This window comes from Pungitius pungitius, chromosome 6 (genome assembly GCF_949316345.1).
Source record: "Pungitius pungitius chromosome 6, fPunPun2.1, whole genome shotgun sequence".
Classification (NCBI taxonomy): Eukaryota; Metazoa; Chordata; class Actinopteri; order Perciformes; family Gasterosteidae; genus Pungitius; species Pungitius pungitius.
The window spans coordinates 13,109,061-13,130,192 of NC_084905.1; the positions used below are offsets into that span (position 1 = coordinate 13,109,061).

Sequence of the window (21,132 nt, forward strand, 5' to 3'; positions counted from 1 at the left end):
GTCTGTGCATGAGTGTCTGCGTGCCGGTGAGAGAGTGTCTTCGGAGGCAGGCAGCATGACACACGGTCCAATTTAGTCAATCAAGTCTATGAGAGGAAACGTAGGAAAAGAGGTCTGTCAGCGCTTTGAGAAGAGTCCTTTGTAGGCCACAGTGGACAGGAGTTGGATAAACTCAAGGCACGGGCCATCAATGGACAATGCACCATGCTGTTCATACATGGACAATAACACACTGTATTAGCATGTGTTCATGAATGAACTTTGCCAACTTGCAATAATGGAATATAAACTATCCAGAGAAAGACTCCACTGTTGATATTAAAACTTAGTAATAGCAGCAGACATGTGTGTGGCTTTTCATTAATTTCACCTCTAAATCAAGCAGTGAGGTAAATATAATATGTTACAATTTTGCATTTGGGAAGAAGTCAAGACAAATTTAAGCGTGAGGCAAAAGGATTCCATTCTGACTAATCACACATGCCATTCGTGTTGCAGGCCTCTCAAAAGTCCAAAAGCAACCAATAAAACCAAATCGAGCAGAAACCAAACTGAGTTTTCCCTTTGCTTCACGAGGGCTTAGGTTCTAGGAACGGAGTGCAAACGGTTTCTGTTTCAGGTGAATGTAATAACATTGTCTGTTCCCAAGAATTGAATACATAAATGTGACCTAGATGGGAGAAAATATGGCAGAGTCACAGGAGGGAGGGTGCAGGGATGTAGATGGACTGTACCAGGACAAAAAGAATAAACAATAGACACACACACGCACACTATTAGAAAGGTGAAAGCCAATGGTACAAATTAATTAAACCCTGTGGGTAGATCTTTCAACAGAAGTCATTTTCCTACTTATTAATCCCTCGGACCAGGAACTCTGCAGTAGCCATTGGTTTTCGTGGGCTCCACCTGGGCTCAACGGTGATAGAAAAAATGACGCACTCAGCCACTAATTGCATCGAAGCTGCATCCATACATTGCTCAAAATGAGTTTTTACCAAGTTTAAAGAGAGACCAAATAGGTTAAACTAAAAAAAAAAAAAACCAATATTTCCGACGGCGGCTGTTCTGTTTAAAAACCTTGTTTTCCAAGGTTGATGTGATGTAAAACATGACACACCAGAGAAAGAACTACTGAAAGCTGACAATATATATTAAAAGGCCTTTCACAAATAGTCATTTTTTATTGTGAAGACATGTACATTTGTGGAAAAAAAACTTAAAACAATTCAAGAAATGTAAAAGAATTTTCTTATTAACCAAAAGTTTTGCGACCCCCCCCCTCCTGCAGTCACTTCCGCGGACCCCCTGTTGAGGAGACCTCTGCTCTAATGCATTTGTATCAACGACACCGCAGAGTTGTAACACTAAATCAATAGTTCCCAGTCCTCCGGGTAACCAACAGCAACAAGAGCGTGCACACAAACAAACAAGAGTAAACTATACAGAATGAGTGGGTCTCACGTGTTGAATTTGACCTCCTGAAGTCTGCGTCTATACTAACGTAGAAAGTGTTGAGCAGTTAAAAAGGTACAGGTCGACGCTGGGAAGCCGCACCGATGACCCGGTGGACAGAAAGAAAACATGAGCATGCTAGTGGAGAACATGACGGAGAATCTGACTCTTCCACATTTTGTCACGTGTTTGTGGGAGGGCAGGAATGAATGGGTTTGGTCCACATGAGTGCCATCCCTTCACAGTGGCACGCTGCCGAAGCTCAAGTACAAAATGGAGCAGCGGCTCATGCTGGGTGGAAACATTGGATGTATGAGTACTGAGTCATTGTGCCAAACGTGCCCCCAGGAAAGCACCGTACTATCAAAAGTGGAACTTGAGTCCACTTCTACATCCTGTCCCTATAACCCGAGGTTATATACATAGGTTTTATAAGCCTCAGAACAAGCCATTAAAAATGTAAAAGCTTCCTTGTGTCTGCTGTTGGATGTTGGTTAAACCAAAAACGATAGATGATCATAAGAACTCGGCCTGCCGTGGTGCACGGCCACCTCAATCAAACACAACATCAATATCATCCGTCTTATGGCCAACAAACAGTTTCTCTGTATGGCCCTGCACATACAGCCTGTGCTGTGTTTCCACCTCTATCCCCTCACATCTGCAGTAAGTAAGGTAACAGGAATTTCTACCTTTTTTACTTAAAGGGGCAGCCTCATTCTACTAAACCTAACATGCACACCTTATTCCTACGGTATCAATAAATGTAGCTCTTAGCCAGCCTAAGTGGAGCATAATTTCAACTCGTTTCGATCTTTCTGCAACTAATCATGACACTAAGATGCATGAGCTATGTGGTGGCTCCAGAAAATCAATTCACAAAAGCCTCTGAGGGGAAAGGAGCATTTGCATTCTGTTTTTTGATTAAATCGTGTTCTTGTCAAAAATATTTTCAATAAATTAATTAGCATGGAGAGTCAGCAAAACAACTTGAATGAAATTTATTGTGATTAACGGTTAGTTGGATGAAACCTTTTTTTTTTAAATATATTATATACTATATTGTGTAGTTTTCTTATTGTCATTGGATTTCAAGTACAGACAAAAACAAACAACAAATTCTTGAATTGTCTGTGTAGCCAACGCCCAGCGTCCTATATTATACGTCCTATATTATGATGAAGATGGGAACAGTACTTTTTGAGGTGTTAAACGTATCCCATCCTGGTGCTATAAATACTGGTTAGTGCACTAAAGCAGAAAGATTACTGTAAAACAAATGACAGTGTGCATTTTGACCCGATTAAAAAAAACTCACAAGTCGGAACCAATGGGATTTGGGCTGAGTGCCACAGACCGTGGAGGGAAATCAGAAAGCTCCATTTAAAGAGATCACTGAAAAATGTATTCTACTGTGAAGTGGCCTCATACCAAACACATGAAGTTAATCTCTGTCAAGGAGGGAGCAAACATACTATCGAACGCTAAAGTCTACCAGGCCAGTGTGGAGCTCCCTACTGCTACGGCTCTACAAGGATATCGCTTTTCTATTGTTCTTCTGTATTAAATACCAGGGTTTGTGGCATAACAGGACTCACCTTACCTCACATTTCAAGTTACATCACTATCCCTCTGGCACTAAAACTTAAAACGGACACTGCACCAATTCCAACACAGTATTTGAAGCAGGCCAGTTTTCGGTCATGGGATCCCCCAAAGCTCTAAGCAAACAGTGTGCTATGGCAAAGGATCCACGGCCAAACAAGACACTTGGCTGTGAGAGCAGAGCAGAGACATCTGACAGCCAGAGTTGTTAACAGCCGCTGATAAGCCCCGCAGAAAAGAGTGAGGGGGAAGATAGAGGAAACACTAACCGGGTTCAGGTGAGGAGGCTCAGCGAAGAGGAGTGTTAGTGAGGCAGCGACACACAGACACAGCAGGGAACATATGGAGGATTTGGGAGCAAGAATGCGGGGGGTAGAAAGAGGAGTGTGGGGAGGGGGGCGCAAATGTGGAGTGACAGGCACATTTTCCAACTGGTTTAGTGAGAGCTTGCTGTTGTACACTTGACATTTGTCTGACATTTCCCCCTCACCCTGCTCCTGCGTATCGCTCCTCAGTCAGAGCTCCTCTTCCCATCGCTGCATGCCACTGAAAAGAACCCAGAAGCTCTGCCGCAATCTGGCACATGCCGCCACTGTCACTCCCGCACACTTCCATTGAGCCACATGTAGATAATTCACTTTTTATTTTTTTCTGTCCAGCATCATATGTAGATCAAATACACCCAAAACTGCTGCGTGAAAAAAAGGTGTCTGTTTGGTGGAAAAACATGTGGAAAGAGGAGTTTTGTTGCCCCGTGAAGCTAAAGTACTGTGCTGCACTCCCTCCTTGTGTGGTGTAATTAAAGAGCAGACCGGGCCATATTGACTATAAAAACCACGGAATGCCCTTGATGGAACATCTGTACTGGTGAAAAACAAGACAATTATGCACAGGGCTGGAGGGAGGGGAGAGTAATCTTAAGCAGGATGTAGAGAGGTAGACGCATCACGACATAAAAAGACAGGGTGAGAAATGTTATCTGCATGAAGCCTGAAATATTTACAGGCTTGCTCTAGCTTCATTCTGTTCTATTATTGCATCAGTAAACTCCTCCTTTTTTTCCCACTGCGTTATTCCCCAGAGCTTTTATCTGCAGCCTTGAGACCTCAGGGCCCTCTAATGCATTTACCCCGACCTCGGCCTCACAGAGAAGTGAACCGGTTCAAACAATAGTCTCTCAAGTCGTAGGCATGAGAACCACCGACTCCAAAACACTACACGCCGAGAGTCTTAAAAAGGTCATTCACAACGTACACAGGACATATTTTCATTTTATGAACAACGGTGTTCATATAAAACCTGAAAACTATTTCAAAATCCATGTACAACAGTATATAGATTACGGGATTGATAACAACATGCAGGGATCTCCGACAGGTCAGTGTAGAGAAGAATGAACAGAGGCGTAGAAAATAAATGTAAAACGTAATTTCAAAAGAGTTAGTTATCACCAGGCAAAAGACACAAGCTTGATTTCCACTATTTGTTCCGAGGGCCCCCAGGGATGAAGGAGGGTGGGGTTTAAGGCTCCCGACTGACTGTGGAAGTTGTACACAGGTCTTTGATTAAAGAGCTAGAGGAACTTTCCCACCATTCTTTAACACAGATGAGAGAACTGAGAAAAAAACGACAGTCAGCAGGAGTCGGAAACAAGTTTCTTTTGCCCAAACTACAGTCTAGGTTGACATGATCTGTTTAACTAAAGAAATAAAATATAGTCTTCTGCAATATCTGCATGAAAGGCAATACAGGCAAGATGCATGACATTCAACCAAATTTTCATTAGCTTTTCTGTGCTAAACAGGCCGGAGGAAAACATTTAAAAAGGCTGGAACTGCATGCTACAGTAGATTTGAAGGGGCATGAGACAGCTGATCTGCTTGTCCCAATTTCTAATCAAAATGCACAAGCTGTCTCTCCCTCTGTAATCGGAGAGAGTAACAGCGGTGTAGATGTTGCCACAAGCTGCACACTTGCCGTGAGAGCGGTGTGAATAGATTGACGACATGACCCTGCTCTGAACTGTTTTTAAAAATGCATCACCGTGCAGCGGTGCCAAAGTTATACAAGGAATACACTCCACTGAATTCTTCAATATAACCCTTTTCATAAATTGCAAAAAAAAGTCCCTAGGCAAATATTTAGCTGAAAAGGTCCAGACAGGTAGACAAGCTCATTTCTTGGCAGAGCAGCATTAACCTCAGCTGAGTATGCCTTTCTGATACCTACTGCTCTATATTGCAGTTGTCCTTCACTCCACAAATAGCCTGATCTGAAGACAAGGTCTCCATAATGAACAGAGGGGAAATGTTTGGCTAGTGGATTATCCTGCCGCCTGACGGAAATGAAGGAACGACCTGCATAGGTTCATGGGATTTGTTCTCTAGTGAACAAAAAAATGCACAACTCAGAATGGTTGTGAGACTGGAGACAAAATGTTGCCAATTTTCTGTTTAAAATCAAAATGTGTTTTGGGATCGTAACATCTAAAGCTGCTTCGTTCATGTGCTGTGATTAAATATAAAACCAAGACTGAACATAACTCAGGTTACCTTTCTGGCACTGACTGGAGGTCCAACAGCGGTAGTCGAGGTTGTCATTGAACGACGTTCTCCGACAAAGAGGGTTATCCTCCATGATGCCTGGGCAGACATTGTCGCACTCCTTCGCCTTCTTGTTCCCGTTGATGATGTTGTTAAACTCAGCATCCATAATGAGAGACCAGTCCACGGAGTCCAGGTAGCAGAGCTCCGGGTTCTTCTCAATCCGCATGGCTCCTCGAGTGATGTTTCTTAGGTTGTACAGGCCGATGTCCTTCAGGCTGGTCATCTCGTAGATTACCAGGGCGTAGTTGTAGAAGAGATTTCGCCCACGTATGACGCTCAGGTTGGGGAAGAGCATGCTGAGACTGTCCAGGCCCGAGACACGAAACAGCAGCAGGTAGTCTGTGATGACGGTCAGCTTTGGGAAAGTGAGGGAGCGAAAGGCCTCCTGCTGGATGTTGTTGGTCTTGTCGTTGATGAGGAGGATCTGCAGGTAGCCTTCCACCACCGTACAGTTCAGCAGCCGCTTAAACTCCTCAATGTCGTTGCGGATGTCGATGCTCGGACCACAGACTGGAATAGACAGAGAAAGATGACACATGAAGGTTTATGTACAATCGAGAGAATTACATATTTTCTTTTGCATCCGAAATTAAAGTAACAAATGTTTGGTAGGAAACACAGCAATTGCTGGAAAAAATTACTTTTGCCAGAATATTTTTTTTTAAATGTTCAAGCTACATTGTATAAAACGAAAAATTAAAATATATTTACAATGAATTTCAGAAGGTTAAAACGTTGAAAGACCATGTTTATTTGTATCCATCATATCAAGTACAAACTGAACTTGGTCCCCTCAGATAACCCCAGCGTTTGAATGAGCCATACCTCGGCCTTTGAAAAATAACAATCGAAACCAGCGCATGGGGCGCTCTCAAAAACCACACACGGTCATTGTGCTCTAACGCAGTGGTTTCATTAGCTTTGTAGGCTGAAAGACCTTCAAAGCCTTGTCTAATGAAGCGAGATCTAGGGCCGTTTCATCGACTCCACTATCATGTTGCAAAAAAACCTTTATCGAATTGCTGAATCTTTGTTTAATCAGATTGAAACATTTTAAATGCAGAAATGTTTATACCAAAGTGTGCAAGACATTTGCACGTCTTGAGAGTGGGAACTTTAACCTTATTTTTAGATAGTCAAAAATAATTACAACTAGAAGTTGTTGATTAACAGCTACTTTAAAGGTTACTTTCAGCTAACTATTTTAACTACTAAACCGCTACTCTTGGATAACTATTTTAAGCTTTTAGCCAATATATTGCTGCCCGTTTTAACCGTAGTTGACTGTAAAGCAGCGGTTTTGAGACTCTGAAGTCTCAAAGAGCCAGCAGCGGTATCCAAATCCTGCTCACACAACCGCGCAAGCTAATCACGAGCCCCTCACTGCTACATTAACACATAACCAAAGACACAACACTGGATGCAAGATTAAATTGATTAAACGTCTATTGATGAACTATTGTACAGCCGGCAAAACGTTTTTTGGCTTCACTTTACAGGAGTACTCATGTCATCAGACTGTGATTTAAATAATTTGTCCATTAAATTAAACTAATTTAAACTATCTTACATACACACATTGAAATATTTATGAACAATAAATGCGTTGAATATTTACAGAAGGGGCCCATACTGAGAGCAACAGGTTGCATAATATTTTGAACGGTCTAAAAGAAGGTTCAACAGTCAGTACAGTAAATGCCTTGACATATGAGCTCCTTGGTTAAACCTGTTATGTTCTTACAGAGGCTTGTCAGACCAATGCAGTGAGAGACACTGTCCAAAAGACAAACAGGCATGTTTTCAATCAAAGTCTTTGATCCTTTTTAAATCCCTGGGGATAACGCAAAGAGCTGAACTGTTTCAAGAGCTAAAATAAATACTGTGCCACCAGATGGCTTTCTAATATGGTTGTATGGAAAAAAATGTAAATGACAAAAGGGTCTTCTCTTGTATATATTGAAATGATGTGTGTCAAAACGTCCCTGTGAGTAAATTAAATTCCCTTCAGCAGAAACAAAAAGAGCATCTTTTAAGTTCTCCGTTCAAACTATTCTTCCAAAAATAGAGGTTGCATTGTTTATGTGGTTTAGGTGGCTATATTTGGTCCTGTCAGGGTCCTTCACTTCTCCAAATTTAGAGCGGAAACGATTACTCCACAAGAAAATTGTATTTGCTTTCTCCAATCAACACCAATGCCCCTGGGCTCCACTTGTGAGCCATCAGAGTGCATGTCTTCTTTGTTTCATTGAGAATTTTCTCCCGGCTTCTCCGGCAGCCGGAGGGAGAGGGAGGAGGGGTGGAGCCGCTCCAATACAAAGACTAATTTGTTTGTTGGTAAAGAGAAACTCTCGGCTCCACTTCCTGACGAGGGCATTATTAAAATCAGAGGGCGTCTGGGCAGAGAATGGGGGGAGGGGTAGGGGGCAAAAAGACACTTGAAGAATGAGAGATAATGTTTCCCCCATGCGTAGCAATGAGGGGCCCTACTGGCATAAAAACCCAACCGAAAAACCTAAATGTAAATATATCAGTATTTCTGGTTGTTATTCCTGTCCTTTCATCACCATCTCCAATTAGATGTTTACTAAAATCTGATGCAAAGAAGAACAGAGCAAATAAATGCAGAATGAAAGAAACCTCCCCTCTTTGTGAATCCCTCGTTCTACTCATTAAGTATGTAAAGCACCAGGAATGTCAATCATTTCCTTGGAAAAGGATTGAGTAGAATGTTGTCTCAAACCAAAAACCAAAAGTCTTAAATATAAACTGTTCAGGCTTCTCTCTTTCTTTCCACTCAATCCATTTATTGTGAAGACAACAATGCTTGAACCAAATGTGGATAACAAATGCGTCTATCGCTACATCAACAGGAAGAAGTGGTCGAAAGAGAAAGTATTTTTCTCATATACAATAACAGTCATAAGTTTAGACACATTTTCTTTTTCAATTCCCCGAGAAAGTGTGTCCAAAGTTTTGACTGGTACTGTATATATATATATATATATATATATATATATATATATATATATATATATACACACACCAGTGACCAAGTAGTGAACCTTTTGCAGCGTTGTGCACAAAGAGGGATATGACCGCATGTGTGTGCCTCCCTTTGGTGTTCACACTGCTGAGTAAACACACATATCTTCACAGCGTAATGCAATCCAACGGCTCCTGCGTATGATTGATAAACCTTGCCCTTGCCCTCCAGGGAAATGTCATCTCTCACACACACGCACGCACGCACATGCACACACAACTCTGAGTCAGTCAAATTAAGCCAAAGCTAATGGTCACTGTTTATCTTAACTTCACATCAATTATGATTCAGAATCATGAAACACCTTCTATGTAAATATACTCCATCACCAAGTCTTGGCTGGAAGAAAAATGACTTTCAGACCATAATAATAATGCTAACGGTCATCAAAAAGACCAGAGACTGACTAACAGCTGTAAATTCCATCAAGGTTATTAGAAAATTCTACTGAATAGTTAAAATGTAACATGTTTGTAACTATTATTTTTGGGATCATAAAAAACACATTATCACACAGAGGCCTGCAAATGTTTTGTATTTTTACTGAAGAATCTTTTTTTTAGCAAGTTTTTTGTGTAGCAATGCCCTTTTGAGGTAAAAAACAAAAACAAGTAGGAGGATACAAATGATACAAATAAATTGTATTGCATTAAATTTAAGTAAAACCACTATTATTTCTAATATTTTATACATATATATTGTATTGGTTTTGAAAATACTACACTGCACGGTTTTCACCTCACATGGCTCCAAATAGGCTGCGAATAGACTAAATTAAATTTTGTATAATGTGTGCGAGTGTGAATGTGTGATCATTTTTTTATTTCATTGGCTTAGCATTCGCTTTGAAAAGTGTGTATTGATGTGAATAATATGGCATGACACACAGTGAAGATTTAACTAACTGAACCATAGGAACATGAACAGAAAAAAAGGTCCCACTAAAATCCAGTACTTGTTGATGCAGCGAGGGAACGGGAAGTGCGGTAAGATCCCCTCACACCTGCCACATCAAGTGGCCCTAATCCCCAGCACACTGGAAGTCATCTGACCAGCAGTCTGGTGGGCCACTTCCCCTCAGTGGACCTTACTTCAAACACTGTGGCTCAAGTTTCACTAAAAACCCCAAACAGTAACACTACACTGTCCATCACAACAAATCTCACTCAAAAAATCCCCCCCACTCGTTCCAAAATAAGGAGAGAGGGCACGAGGTAACATACCTTTTAAACGCCAACAGTACAACATGATCATCGTGAACAACCACTTTTAATTTACTGCTTCCATTTCATTGCTTGCATGGTTTGCAGATATTTTTATCAAGGGGAAATGGCTCTCAACAAATGAAGGTCAGTACGAAACCTTCAAAATAAGGAACTTTTATTAGTGTGTAAGTGTGGTTATAAATGTATTACTTTCATGGGTATATTGTAGCATAAAATCCTTTCTGGGAGTCAACCAAATATAATGTTTCCTAACATTGCTTGTGTGTCTGTTAGGTTAACTCCAGGGCCTCCATGGTGTGTGTGTGTATATATATATATATATATATATATCTCGTCAGCCTACGAGTATGTATGTGCGGTTGGCCAGAGACTGCGTAATCCAAAGCAGGCCACTTGAACCAGAGTGTTTAATTAAGCATTGTGAACCTCAGCTGGCAGCCTGGAGGAGCTGCACGACAGCGTTTCACTGCACTCTCACAAACTAGCCCAGTGACACACTTTAACGTCCTTATGCGGGGGGGGGGCACGCCACTGACTCAGGCTGTCACGCAGAGTCCTGCCGCAGTACACACAGAGCTGCACAATGAACGATCATACATGCACAGAAACACACCAATACGCACAACATAGGGCTGTTAACACAGACTCCACTTGGCAGGGGGCGTTCCTGCATCAGGCCAAGCCAGGAGTATGGAGGGGGTGACCCGTGCTGGAGGGGCGGGTGAGGGGGTGGTGCATGTAGCCATGTCGCCCCTGATCACAAGATGGAGTAGGGCACCTTGGAGTAGAGTTACAGCAGTCATATGTGAGCTACTGGCATGTTGGTTTGAATCTATGCCTGCCACACTGTCCCTGTCAGTTTAAAAAAATAAACATGAATCTATATATACACACATATAGATATATTTTTTATCAGTCACTCCCGGATCACGACACCAAATGGAGCAATGGGACGGGGTGTCTGTCAAGCACGATTCCTGCTGACGTTTGATTATTTATGCCGCCATTCAAGTTTTCAAGAGCAACGTGTGCCATCATATATAACTAAACAAGAACACCGGCGTGCCCTCGTGGAACAGGACAGACGCCGTCTGTACTCACAACCCCTGGGCCAGTGTTGTTTCTGACATCTATTTTTAACACTAATAGAAACGGTGCCAAGTCAGGGAGTTAAGCGCATCGCGGTGTACAGGAGACGGCTCCGTGTGACCAGCAAAAGCTATCTGTGATTTTCCACCAAGTGATTATAGATGTGGTTGGCTCTTAATGCGTTGTTCTGAAAGGCGTTATGTATTATACACCACAAAGCATCAACATGTGAGAGCAGCCACTTTGCTCCCAGGCCCCCTCCTGTGCAGTCGTGGTTGTCTCATCAACTCAGGGGGGTGGGACAGAAAAGCTCCCCTGCGTGGCTGGGGTCTGACCAATGGTCAGTGGGACAAAAAAAAGTTTTTTCCTTCTATTTTAATGCTAATATAGGTCAGTCTATGTGTCTCCTTCCCATGTCGAGGCATCTCCACCATCCCCACTCCGCTTAGGAAACAGACAAATTAGTACGGAAGTTATGCAACACAATAAAAACACAAAAACAGATCTTGCCACCCAAGTTAAGCGGACGCACGATCTCTGTGCACAAGGGGAAAAGTTTGCTGTATCGTTTCTGAAATTGCAGCTAGTTTAGACTTTCTAAAAGGCGGATTTGGCATTATATTTGTACAACATCGTATTAAAAGCGTTTTAACCGAAAAGCCAAATAGTCTTCCACCATCAAAGAGTATTGAGTTTATTTTAAAGGTAATGAACAACATGCTGGCCGAAGCCTTGATAGGTGCATTTTAAATATTAGACCTTGAAACAAAAAATTTAAATCAAGAACTTTAACACGACTAAACAGGAAGTACTTTGAATCCTCTAACATGTGGTCATCTTCAAAGAGAAAGAAATCAGTGCCCGTAGGTTATTAGCTGGTAAAGTACATGAAGCAAATCAAACAGAAATCTTAACAGAGAAAATAAAACGGTTTTTTATTTCAATAAACCTCTCTGAATCGTAAATTGTATCGATGCTAAAATGCCTTGTTTTTCTCTCACAAAGAGCCAATTTCTCCCCCAGTGTTTCCAGTGGTGGGAAGGCGAGGTGAGGACTGGATAAGAAACGTGCCTGCGCGCAGGAGCTCGTGTGTGTTCATCCAGACGCCACATAGCTTCACACGGAGTAATGTTACCGAGGGGCTTTGGAGACATCGACCTACGGTGTGTTTAATCATCCGCGCTGTTAGGGAAAATAGTCGGCTGAAGTAAGCCTTTTAATATTTTGCCTTTTTTTTGTGGTTTCTTTTTTTTAATTATGGCATTTTTAAAGAACAAAATGTTTGTGCCTGATTTAGGCTTTTTTTCCATGCGCAGCGACGCCACGAAATGCAAAATGGCCACATGGTTGTAGTAACCTTCAGCCGTGGTCCCTAGATTCATCCCGTTGCTCCCTGGGTGTCTAACATGAATATTACGGCATCCATAGCTTCTAATCATCAAAGCAGCTTCAACGAATGAGGCGATATGGCGCACAATAAAGCAGATGTTGCGTGAATGTGGTAACCTACTGACGCGCAGCTGTGCCACATGGTGCTCAGCTAACATGCAAGTCAAAATGGGCAAACCGGTAGCTATGTGCTCATTAGGTTTGTCACATTGAGTATCTTGGACCGAATGTTAAAAAAAGGTTCCCCTGTTATTGTTTTTCATAAATAACCTACTTAGTATTCATTCCACCAGTCAGCAAACGACTGCAATACAAGAGGTTGAACCAAGAACCCCCCCCCCCCCCCGCCCCAAATAGCACATGTCAACCCATGCGTAACAATAAACTTTAACAAGATATGATAGTGAAAAATACTCACTCTCTCCATGTGTGGACCAGATGCAGATAGTAGAGACGGAGAGCATCAGCCCCCAAAACAAGGTCGCGCTACACATCCGTGTGTCACAGCTCATGCTCTTCAACATTATTCTTCGTTAAAAAAAGGCAGGGATGGAATTAAATAATTCTACACATCAGGCCTGCAAAGAACAATATGAACAAAAATATGCAAAACAAATGTCTGCAGCCCAAAAAAGGGGGGCTCTGTGGTAGCCTGAAAATGCGTGGCGTCCAGGATTTACGCTGCAAAATCGCAGGAACAAGATATTCCTTTGAAGGATTAAAAACAAAGAGAGACTAAAACAGTTTGTTATTTTTGCCAATCACAGGATACTTTGACGTGGGCTGGTATGGCACACAAGCCAGTGATTTGACTGGATAAATGATGGTAATCCCCATCTTCAGTCTCCATCTCTTGAAAACAGCAGTGCGCTCACAGTGCAATCAGGCCCGACAATAACAATGCAACCAATAGCCGACTAAATGTAGTTATTTGCAGCCTTTTCCACTGCAATAAATGAACGCCAGTGTTGCTATCGCGGATCCCCCTGTGGTTGTTGTGTACGTGGGAAGGACCGGGGCAGAAAACACGTCCAGATCCACAGGGTGGTGGCCGCGAGGTGGAAAATGAATGAAAACCCCCTTTTTTTCTCCTCCTCTCCTTTGGCTTATCCCATCCAGACAGCGCAGGCTCCCGAAGCCCCACGAAGCAGCCACGGCCCTCGGTGACAATTTTCTCTTAAACCCCAAGCTCCCCGGGTCGGACTAGGAAAACACAAGACGTGTGTGCCACGCAAGAGAGAACGGATCTCCAGCTCCTCGGCGTCACACGACCTCGGTTGGGAGGCAGAACGTGTCCACAAGGAGTTGCTCGTTTATGAGTGTTTTCTCTTTATTCCTCGTTTTTTTTAAAGAAAAAAGAAAAAAAGAATGAAAGAGCGCATACAGAGAGTCCCGTTGCGTGTGTATCCAGAGGCTGAAGTCCTACGGTTCACCCTGAGTTAACGCAGTGTTGCGGGTCCGCGTTCCTCCGTGGGATCTCTGCTGTAAACAAGAGTCGGCTTCTCTCTCTCGCTCTCTCTCTCTCCCATAGAAACGCACAGTGTTACGGATCAAGTGGCCGGGGAGCAGGTCGGAACACCCGGGCTGGATTAGGAAGAACTGATCCCCCCCCCCCCCCCCCTAAAAAAATATCCCATCGCACCGCTAAATGAGGCGCCAGGTGCTAATTCCGCGCTGCCCCACCTGGGGGTCCCCGGGCTGAACAACCGCCTTGTTATGAATGCCATAGTTAAAGTCATGCTCTACTTGTGTTCTTTTTAACCTTTTTCTAAAATGTTTTTGGGGTCACTGTAACAATATGTAGGCTACTCAAACGTCATATTTCAGTTTACATATTTTATTATTATATTATTTTTTATCGTGGTTCATATTCTTTACATAGTTGTGTTTACTTGACGCAGCATCCACCTAATTTTCATTTATTCCAGGGTTGTTCACTGAAAAGATTTGTGTCTGAGAGATGTATATAATTGCTGTTTTTCATAATATAAGTATTACGTTCAACTTAATTTGCTCCCAACAATCGATTCCTCCAGAAATGCAACAACTGACCTGTGAAGTTACTAGAGTACCACCATCAGTCATTGTTTTTTCCATCAAGAGGAGGATTTAAATGAAGTATTCCCTTAGATCGGTGCTGGTCGTGTAGTTTTTTCGTACCGGGAGGGGGGGGGTGGTGAACATGCTTCGTCTAGGATTTCAGTACCATGAAGTCCATTTCGCGCATTGGAGCTGTACCATCAGTCTACGCCATCGTCCCGGGTCAACAGTAAAGCCTGACATGGATCCCTCGTTTTCAGGAGAGGATCGCATGGCCAGGATTCGTCGTTTATTCATCGGACTACGCAGCACCTCAGTGAGCGATGAACAGGTATTTGGATTATGACATAATAAGAATAATTATTCTAGCATTAAAATTCCCTTGGTGAAAAGGTAGATCCCGGATCACGATCTTCTTATATATTTTTAAATCCCAATACATTTAAAGATATATGTTGGTTTCTCGTATTGCTTTTGTTTACATATACTTACCAGAAATAAATGTTTAGGTGCTGCCCTCTGCTGTTACACAGGGCGCACTGCAGCTGTATTGCACTTGGACATCAAGTCAAAACTGCCATAATGGAGTGGAGTACTCAACCTTTGCGTCTCAAGTATTGCATCATAAATGGGATTACTTTGTCCCCTCAGTCCTTTATACATCCTTTGAAAGTACAAAAACTAAACACCTCTTACGTCAAGCTTCATTTACTGAAACGGTTTAACTGGATAAGACTGAAAAATGTTTGTGTAACCAGTGAAGGAAATCAAAAGAGGTTAATTTAAAGAGGATTCGGATGATGTGAAAAGAAGCCCAGCACACTTCAATGCCTCCCTGAATATTAAACACATGTAAAGCACATGTTAGAAATGTGCAGACTGGTTGGTAGGAGCTCCACCAGCCAGGACACTGAAACCATCCAGGTCACAGAGGAGAGCATGGCGAGGGTCCTGAACGGGAAGAATACTGCACGCTCACACGGATCACCAGCTGCAGCTCCCGCTCTGAGAGTAGCAGGGCAATAAAATTGCTGTTACTTCCGATTATGCACAACACAAACACACACACACACACACACACACACACACACCTGCTTCCTCAAAGTCGTAGTCGTTGTATATGTTTTGTGTAAACATGGATGCTGAGGACAGCAGCACAGAGTCCATTGAGGACATAACTGCCGCCGCCACAGAAACCAATGCCTAACACTGACAGCCAGGTCTGCGTGAGGTCGTGCAGGGCCAGTGGCCGGACCTTCCCTGTCTGGTTCCAGTCTTAGAGAACAGGAGTGGAAACGAGAGGAGCAGACAGAGGTGGAGAAAGAGACAGTCAGGGTTGAGAGGAAAAGAATAATGGCAAGGGAAGACGCTTTTTAAGGTCATGCCAATGGCATCGAAATCAAAATCAAACAGCGGGGGCGAACGAGGCAAAATATTTGAAAGCAGGCAAATGTACCACCAAAATTGTTTGATTTAATGATCATCACCAGGACTCTTTTCAGACACACAGTCACCCTGTGGCATTTTCCTTGCTCGTAAGTACTTAACTAAACATGTTGTCTGATCTAAAATACACAAATGCATTAATTCCGCCTAAATTCAACACTGTGATTTTTAAAAATGTATTTATTAAATGTAAATTTCTTTTGGTAGACGTCCCGTTTTACTTTGCACTCTACTCGTCCTGACAAAAGTGTACAAATCCCTCCCACAGTCACCGAACAAGCAGTTGAGATTAAGAGAACATGTCTAACTTGTCTGTTAGTGTGAATATGTCCTAGATAATGTCTACCCTTAGGCCCAGATAGACCAACAATCCGCCTTTGAGTGTATGACACAGCCCTGGTGGGAAAAAATAACACTGTTGCATAATATAATCTGCCAGCTATATGCATTTGGACTGTTAGCACCGTATGAGTATGCACAAATACAAAGTGTGCCTTTCTCTGGCAAGAACAACTCAAACTCTGTGTCCATGATTTATGAAGTTACAGTTACAGTTATCTTCATAGTCGCTGTGGTAAACCTAAACCAGTGCAATCCCTTGCAGCCTTTCCCTTATTTTACACTACTAATACTAACAATGTCAGTTAGTCAAAGTGAAAAATAAACACTTTGCAGCAATTCATACAGAATGTGGAATATTTATTTGCTGTGTTGATTGACTTTGTTGTGTATTTGAGTGCAACAAGCAACAATCTGTATTTTCGGAAGTAACAAAAATATTTGTAGACTTTGTGTCTACCCTGCAACTACTCCAATGCACGCTGAGATAAGTGCAAGGCTACAACAAGTCACGATATGAAGATAAGCAGGTTAAGTGAAAATATACATTTCATTGTGTCTGTGAGGCTGAAAATACAAACAAAGCACTTGGTGGCTTTACTACTTGAACAAAACAAGAAACCAACCTTTTCAAAAGGTCAGACCATGTTTTTGATCAGTATAATAAGTTAGCACCAAAGCTGTTGCCTCTTCTTCTGCTGTGTGTTATCATAGAAAATGCTTTTATTTGTTTCAAAAAACTGCTAAACCAAAACAGTCGAAGTGTTGTTTTTAGGGAAAATATCAAATGGTTGTTTCAACAAAGCCGGCAGTATGGCTGGCTAATGTGTATCTTATAACCTTAACCTGCAGGCTGAAGTTTATCCTGGAATATTTTTGTACTAGAAGAAAAAAAGGACCCAAATATAACAAAATCAAGCTTCATTTTAAAAGGGTTAAAGTTTTATCAGTGATCTAGTATCCATCTGCCGTTATTGTACTACTGCACGCGAGTGAACTGTGTTACTGTAGATTAGACATCAGGGTTTGCAAGTGGAAGCTCCTCGCTGTTTGCCGCTGACAGAGGCTGGCTGAGAATTAGGGGCCCTTTCCCTGCAGAGTCAGAGGTGCAAAGTATCCAGTGGTTGTTGTCCTGCTCGGCTTTGTGCGAGTCCAGGAAGGTGTGAGCCGTCAGCTCATACCCTTTGTCATATGTGGTCCTGCAGAGACACATCTGTTACATACCGAATGACAGATGGCAAGCAGGCAGGCATTGTGACAGGATTTTTCGTTTCCATACTGGAGGTCATTGTCTTTTGAGAAGCTGTGAAATGCAGCTTGGTCAAAGTGAATCGGCATGTTGCATTTCTGTTATATTTTTAATAGTATCAAATATGTTATTTGGGTTAAGAAAGCTGATTCATCTCAAGGTGGCAACTGACTGATTCAGAGCTTTTCACTTCACTGTAAAAATAAAAGTCCCTTATCCCTTAAAGTTTCCTTATCCTACAATTAGCTGACTTATATCAAGGTATATATGTGTCTTTATTACGCACTTACATCAACAATACAGTTGTTTTGCTCGACCATCTCACATATTTATATATTATTTGTGCCTAAGTAGACCTCAAAATTGACAACAGACAGCAAATTGAAAGCCTTTCTATCACATTTAACAAATGCAATTTAGGTTACATTTAGAATGAAAATAGTAAATACCAAAGCACATGATCTCCCAGAACAGCAAGAGCCTGGTTTGTCTTGCAGTGTTTGATCAGCACGGTCACATTTGCCTGTAGAAAAATGATCATGATTGCATGGACATTCAAAATGCAACAGAGGTAATGTAATAGTTAACCATTAGGATGCATTGTGTACTTACTGGAACAGGCTGTCCTTCATATTCAAGCCTTTCTTGGGGGTCAAAGTGGACTGCCTTCCACCATGCCATAAAGGAATCGCTGTCGTCCAAGTTTACTTCTTGTAGCCTGGACTTCAAGGCACACTAAAAATAAATCACAACGATATGAAACATAGAACTGGAGAGGCTCTAGATGAAAGGTGAATCAAAGCTGCTGCATTGTGAATTTGATGCATGTCATTTTTTTACAGCTCAGCTTTGTTAAACTTCTTAGATGGTGGTTGGTCAGTGCAATGTATTCTACTCAAATGTCTTCCGCAAATTCATGTCAAAATTACCTTTTGAAAACTTTGCGTGTCACTTGTCAGGTAAAGCTGTAAAGAGAGAAGAAGAGAAAAGTGTTAACACAGTTACTTTTAGTTTCTAGACAGAAAGACAGAGAGACAAACATGGAAACAGACGTACAGGCATTCGGCAAAATAGAATCACATATTCAGTAAACTAAATAATTAAGACAATGCCCGCAAGCCCAACAGGGAAAACCTTAACAGGGTTTATAATAATGTTAATCATTTCTTAAACGTTACATAACTGTTTTCACTGGTTGCATAATGCTCCTTATATAAGTATTTTTGTAAAGTACTTAAATACATGTGTCTGTGTCAATTTACTTACACCACCGGCAAAGCCACTTGTTGTTTTTAAAGCAAAGCTTTGCTCAAAATGCAGAGTGGATCCTTCAGGACTGCCATCAACACTAGCATACAAGCAACATTACAAGTTTACATCTGGGAGAGTTTATGCAACGTGTGTTGATTTGACTTTGTTAGGTTTTAAGTGTGTATGCCCGTGTACCTGGTAATAATAAACGCGGTGCGCACGCAGGCCTGAATATCGCCTCCTGCACTGACTCCACATGGAGCTTTAATGCCAGCCGAAGGAATCCTCTTCAAACTGTCGATGTCTGCTCTAATGCTCACTGCACTGCACTCCCTCTTTTCTCCTCCCATGTTGACCAGCATCACGACATCCCCAAAGTGCAGTCTTCCATCATTTGTCATAGTAAGATTCACCTAAACACAAAACATGGAACAATATTATCAGTGTCATCTCCATCATCACCATTATGGAATTATTCGTGGTGTTAGACAAGATATATTTCTTTACCGGTCTTAAAATGTTCATTTTGAGGAAGTCTACTTTTTGGGTAACAAGCTCACCCCTCTCTTTTTTCTCGAGATAGTCGTTCTTACCATCCTGGAACAACATCAACATATTTCAATGAATAACGTGCATACAAAAAAAACTCATAGCTTACAACACAGTCAACTCTGTGACTCCTGACTCACTTAGGAATCATGAATCAACAGAATTCAAAACAGTAACTAACTTAATAGCAAACAATAAACTGAATAGCTCAAGGCTAACCTGAATTAAACAATACAATAAACGTGTACATTGTAAGCTATTGTATTGACTTATGTTAGCTATTATATTGAGTTATCGTACGAGACCGTGATCAAGTGCAGTTTCTGGGCCTTTTATGGTGGAGGACAAAACGGAAGTGGAGAGATGATCGGCAGCGTAATTCTTTTTATTAACTTAATAGAATATGGGGAGATTTTGTTCCTGCGTAAAAGACCCGTAGTATGATAAATGTGAAAAGGAGCCAAATTTCTAGTTTGCCGCATGAAACTTTATTACGTTAAGCTAAATTATTCCCCCCCGAACTGCTCTCAAGTTCCGTTTATGTTCTTCACAATAAAAGCGCCAGAAACCTACCCCGGAACATGTTTTTGTAGAGGAGTCTTAATGTAACTCAATATAATAGCCCACAACGTTCTAGACTTTATTTATATAGCAATAGGCAGGCTGCATGTTCTATTTAGACAACAAATTCACACCTGTGTCGCATAGTCTTTGTCCTCTGAGTGGAGAATATTTTAATGATTAACTATGACAAGGTATTTGTTACATGCTGTGAGCATTTTGAAAGATTAACTTATACGGTTTAAATATTTTCAGCACAGTATAGAAACAAACAAATGAAATATTGCACCACTGTCTAATGTGTTCAATGTCTTATCCACGTTTCATAATAATCGTTAATTTCACTTTTGAATGTATTTTCACAGGAAGAATGCCCGCTGGGATACCACGTTCGTTTCACACAGTTAAACTGATGGGCTTACAATCAAACTGTCGTTAAGTTACCATTTCAAATCCCTATGGTAAACTAACGTCAGCTGCAAAAAAGAGAATACAGCTTCTTTGTAAACCTGTGTTTACATCTCCACGCAGATCACTCGCCACTAGCTGTTTTGTAATGGAATTTACCTTAAGCTATACTAACGTTAGCTAAAGCATAAGGGTTATATTTTCAACAAACCTCTTCTACAAGATTCTCTTGAAACCAGTTTCCCAACTTCACTTTTTTGCTGTAAGTACTCGAATAAGCCATCCTGGAAAATGCGGTTGACTTTTGTTATCCTGCTGACCGTAAACCTCCTTTAGGTGTTTGCGTTGATGAAGGTAGCATTAGCATGGTGGTTTCTATGGTAACTGACGACCGGTCATCTTCTGTCAGTTCTCGCCTATTGACGCGAGAGGGCGTGCTGGTCCCGTAACGGATATCCAGGGACAGCAAGATCTCTTGGTATTTCTGCTCGTTTTGTGAGTGAAATAATAAGTTTTTAAACGTAAACACATGTGAAAACACACATGTAGAGTAGATCCAAACATTTGGGATTAACACGTCATTCTTGTGATCATCAACATACTACAATTTACCTCAGAAACATACAAAAATGAAAAATACAATATTGTAGAATGTAGATGTAATAAATGAAATAAATGTTCTCAATTAACTGAAATCTACAACAATTCTGCACTTAGCTCTTTATGTATGTATGTATCATTCACAGTTCCTTCAGAAAAAAAACACAAAATTCTCATTGTTTAATATGCAACTAGATTCAAACTGTTGCAATCGAGACTGAATGAGTAGAGGACAAAGGATCAGTCCTGCTATCCATGTTCCTCTTTTCTCTG

At 41.5% G+C, this 21,132-nt stretch overlaps 2 protein-coding genes across 2 annotated transcripts in view; both read right to left on the reverse strand.

Annotated features, from left to right (window-relative positions):
* The window catches only part of igf1ra (insulin-like growth factor 1a receptor), a 63,097-nt gene extending 49,155 nt beyond the window's left edge, over window positions 1-13,942 (reverse strand). The window contains exons 1-2 of the mRNA XM_037450586.2: window positions 12,835-13,942; window positions 5,613-6,176 (exon numbers count right to left, since the gene is read on the reverse strand). Coding sequence (XP_037306483.1) covers window positions 5,613-6,176; window positions 12,835-12,940 — 670 coding nt within the window. The 5' untranslated portion in view covers window positions 12,941-13,942. The remainder of the gene's footprint in view (window positions 1-5,612; window positions 6,177-12,834) is intronic.
* Window positions 13,943-15,771: 1,829 nt separating this feature from the next.
* On the reverse strand, window positions 15,772-20,604 carry cfap161 (cilia and flagella associated protein 161). The gene is made up of 8 exons (XM_037452465.2): window positions 20,471-20,604; window positions 19,249-19,338; window positions 18,937-19,154; window positions 18,757-18,838; window positions 18,420-18,455; window positions 18,103-18,225; window positions 17,940-18,013; window positions 15,772-17,440 (listed from the first exon to the last, which is right to left on the reverse strand). Exons 1-8 carry the CDS (start codon window positions 20,540-20,542, stop codon window positions 17,254-17,256), a joined length of 882 nt encoding a protein of 293 aa, XP_037308362.2. The 5' UTR covers window positions 20,543-20,604; the 3' UTR covers window positions 15,772-17,253.
* Window positions 20,605-21,132: the final 528 nt, after the last annotated feature.

Excerpts from the sequence above, each read along its gene's own strand:
- cfap161 (XM_037452465.2), bottom strand. The coding sequence starts at position 20,542 with ATGGCTTATTCGAGTACTTACAGCAAAAAAGTGAAGTTGGGAAACTGG. Across the intron at positions 18,839-18,936 it reads ACCGCGTTTATTATTACCAG|TGTTGATGGCAGTCCTGAAG; the intron begins GTACACGGGCAT and ends CTTGTATGCTAG. Across the intron at positions 17,441-17,939 it reads CTGGGAGATCATGTGCTTTG|GACCACATATGACAAAGGGT; the intron begins GTATTTACTATT and ends GTGTCTCTGCAG.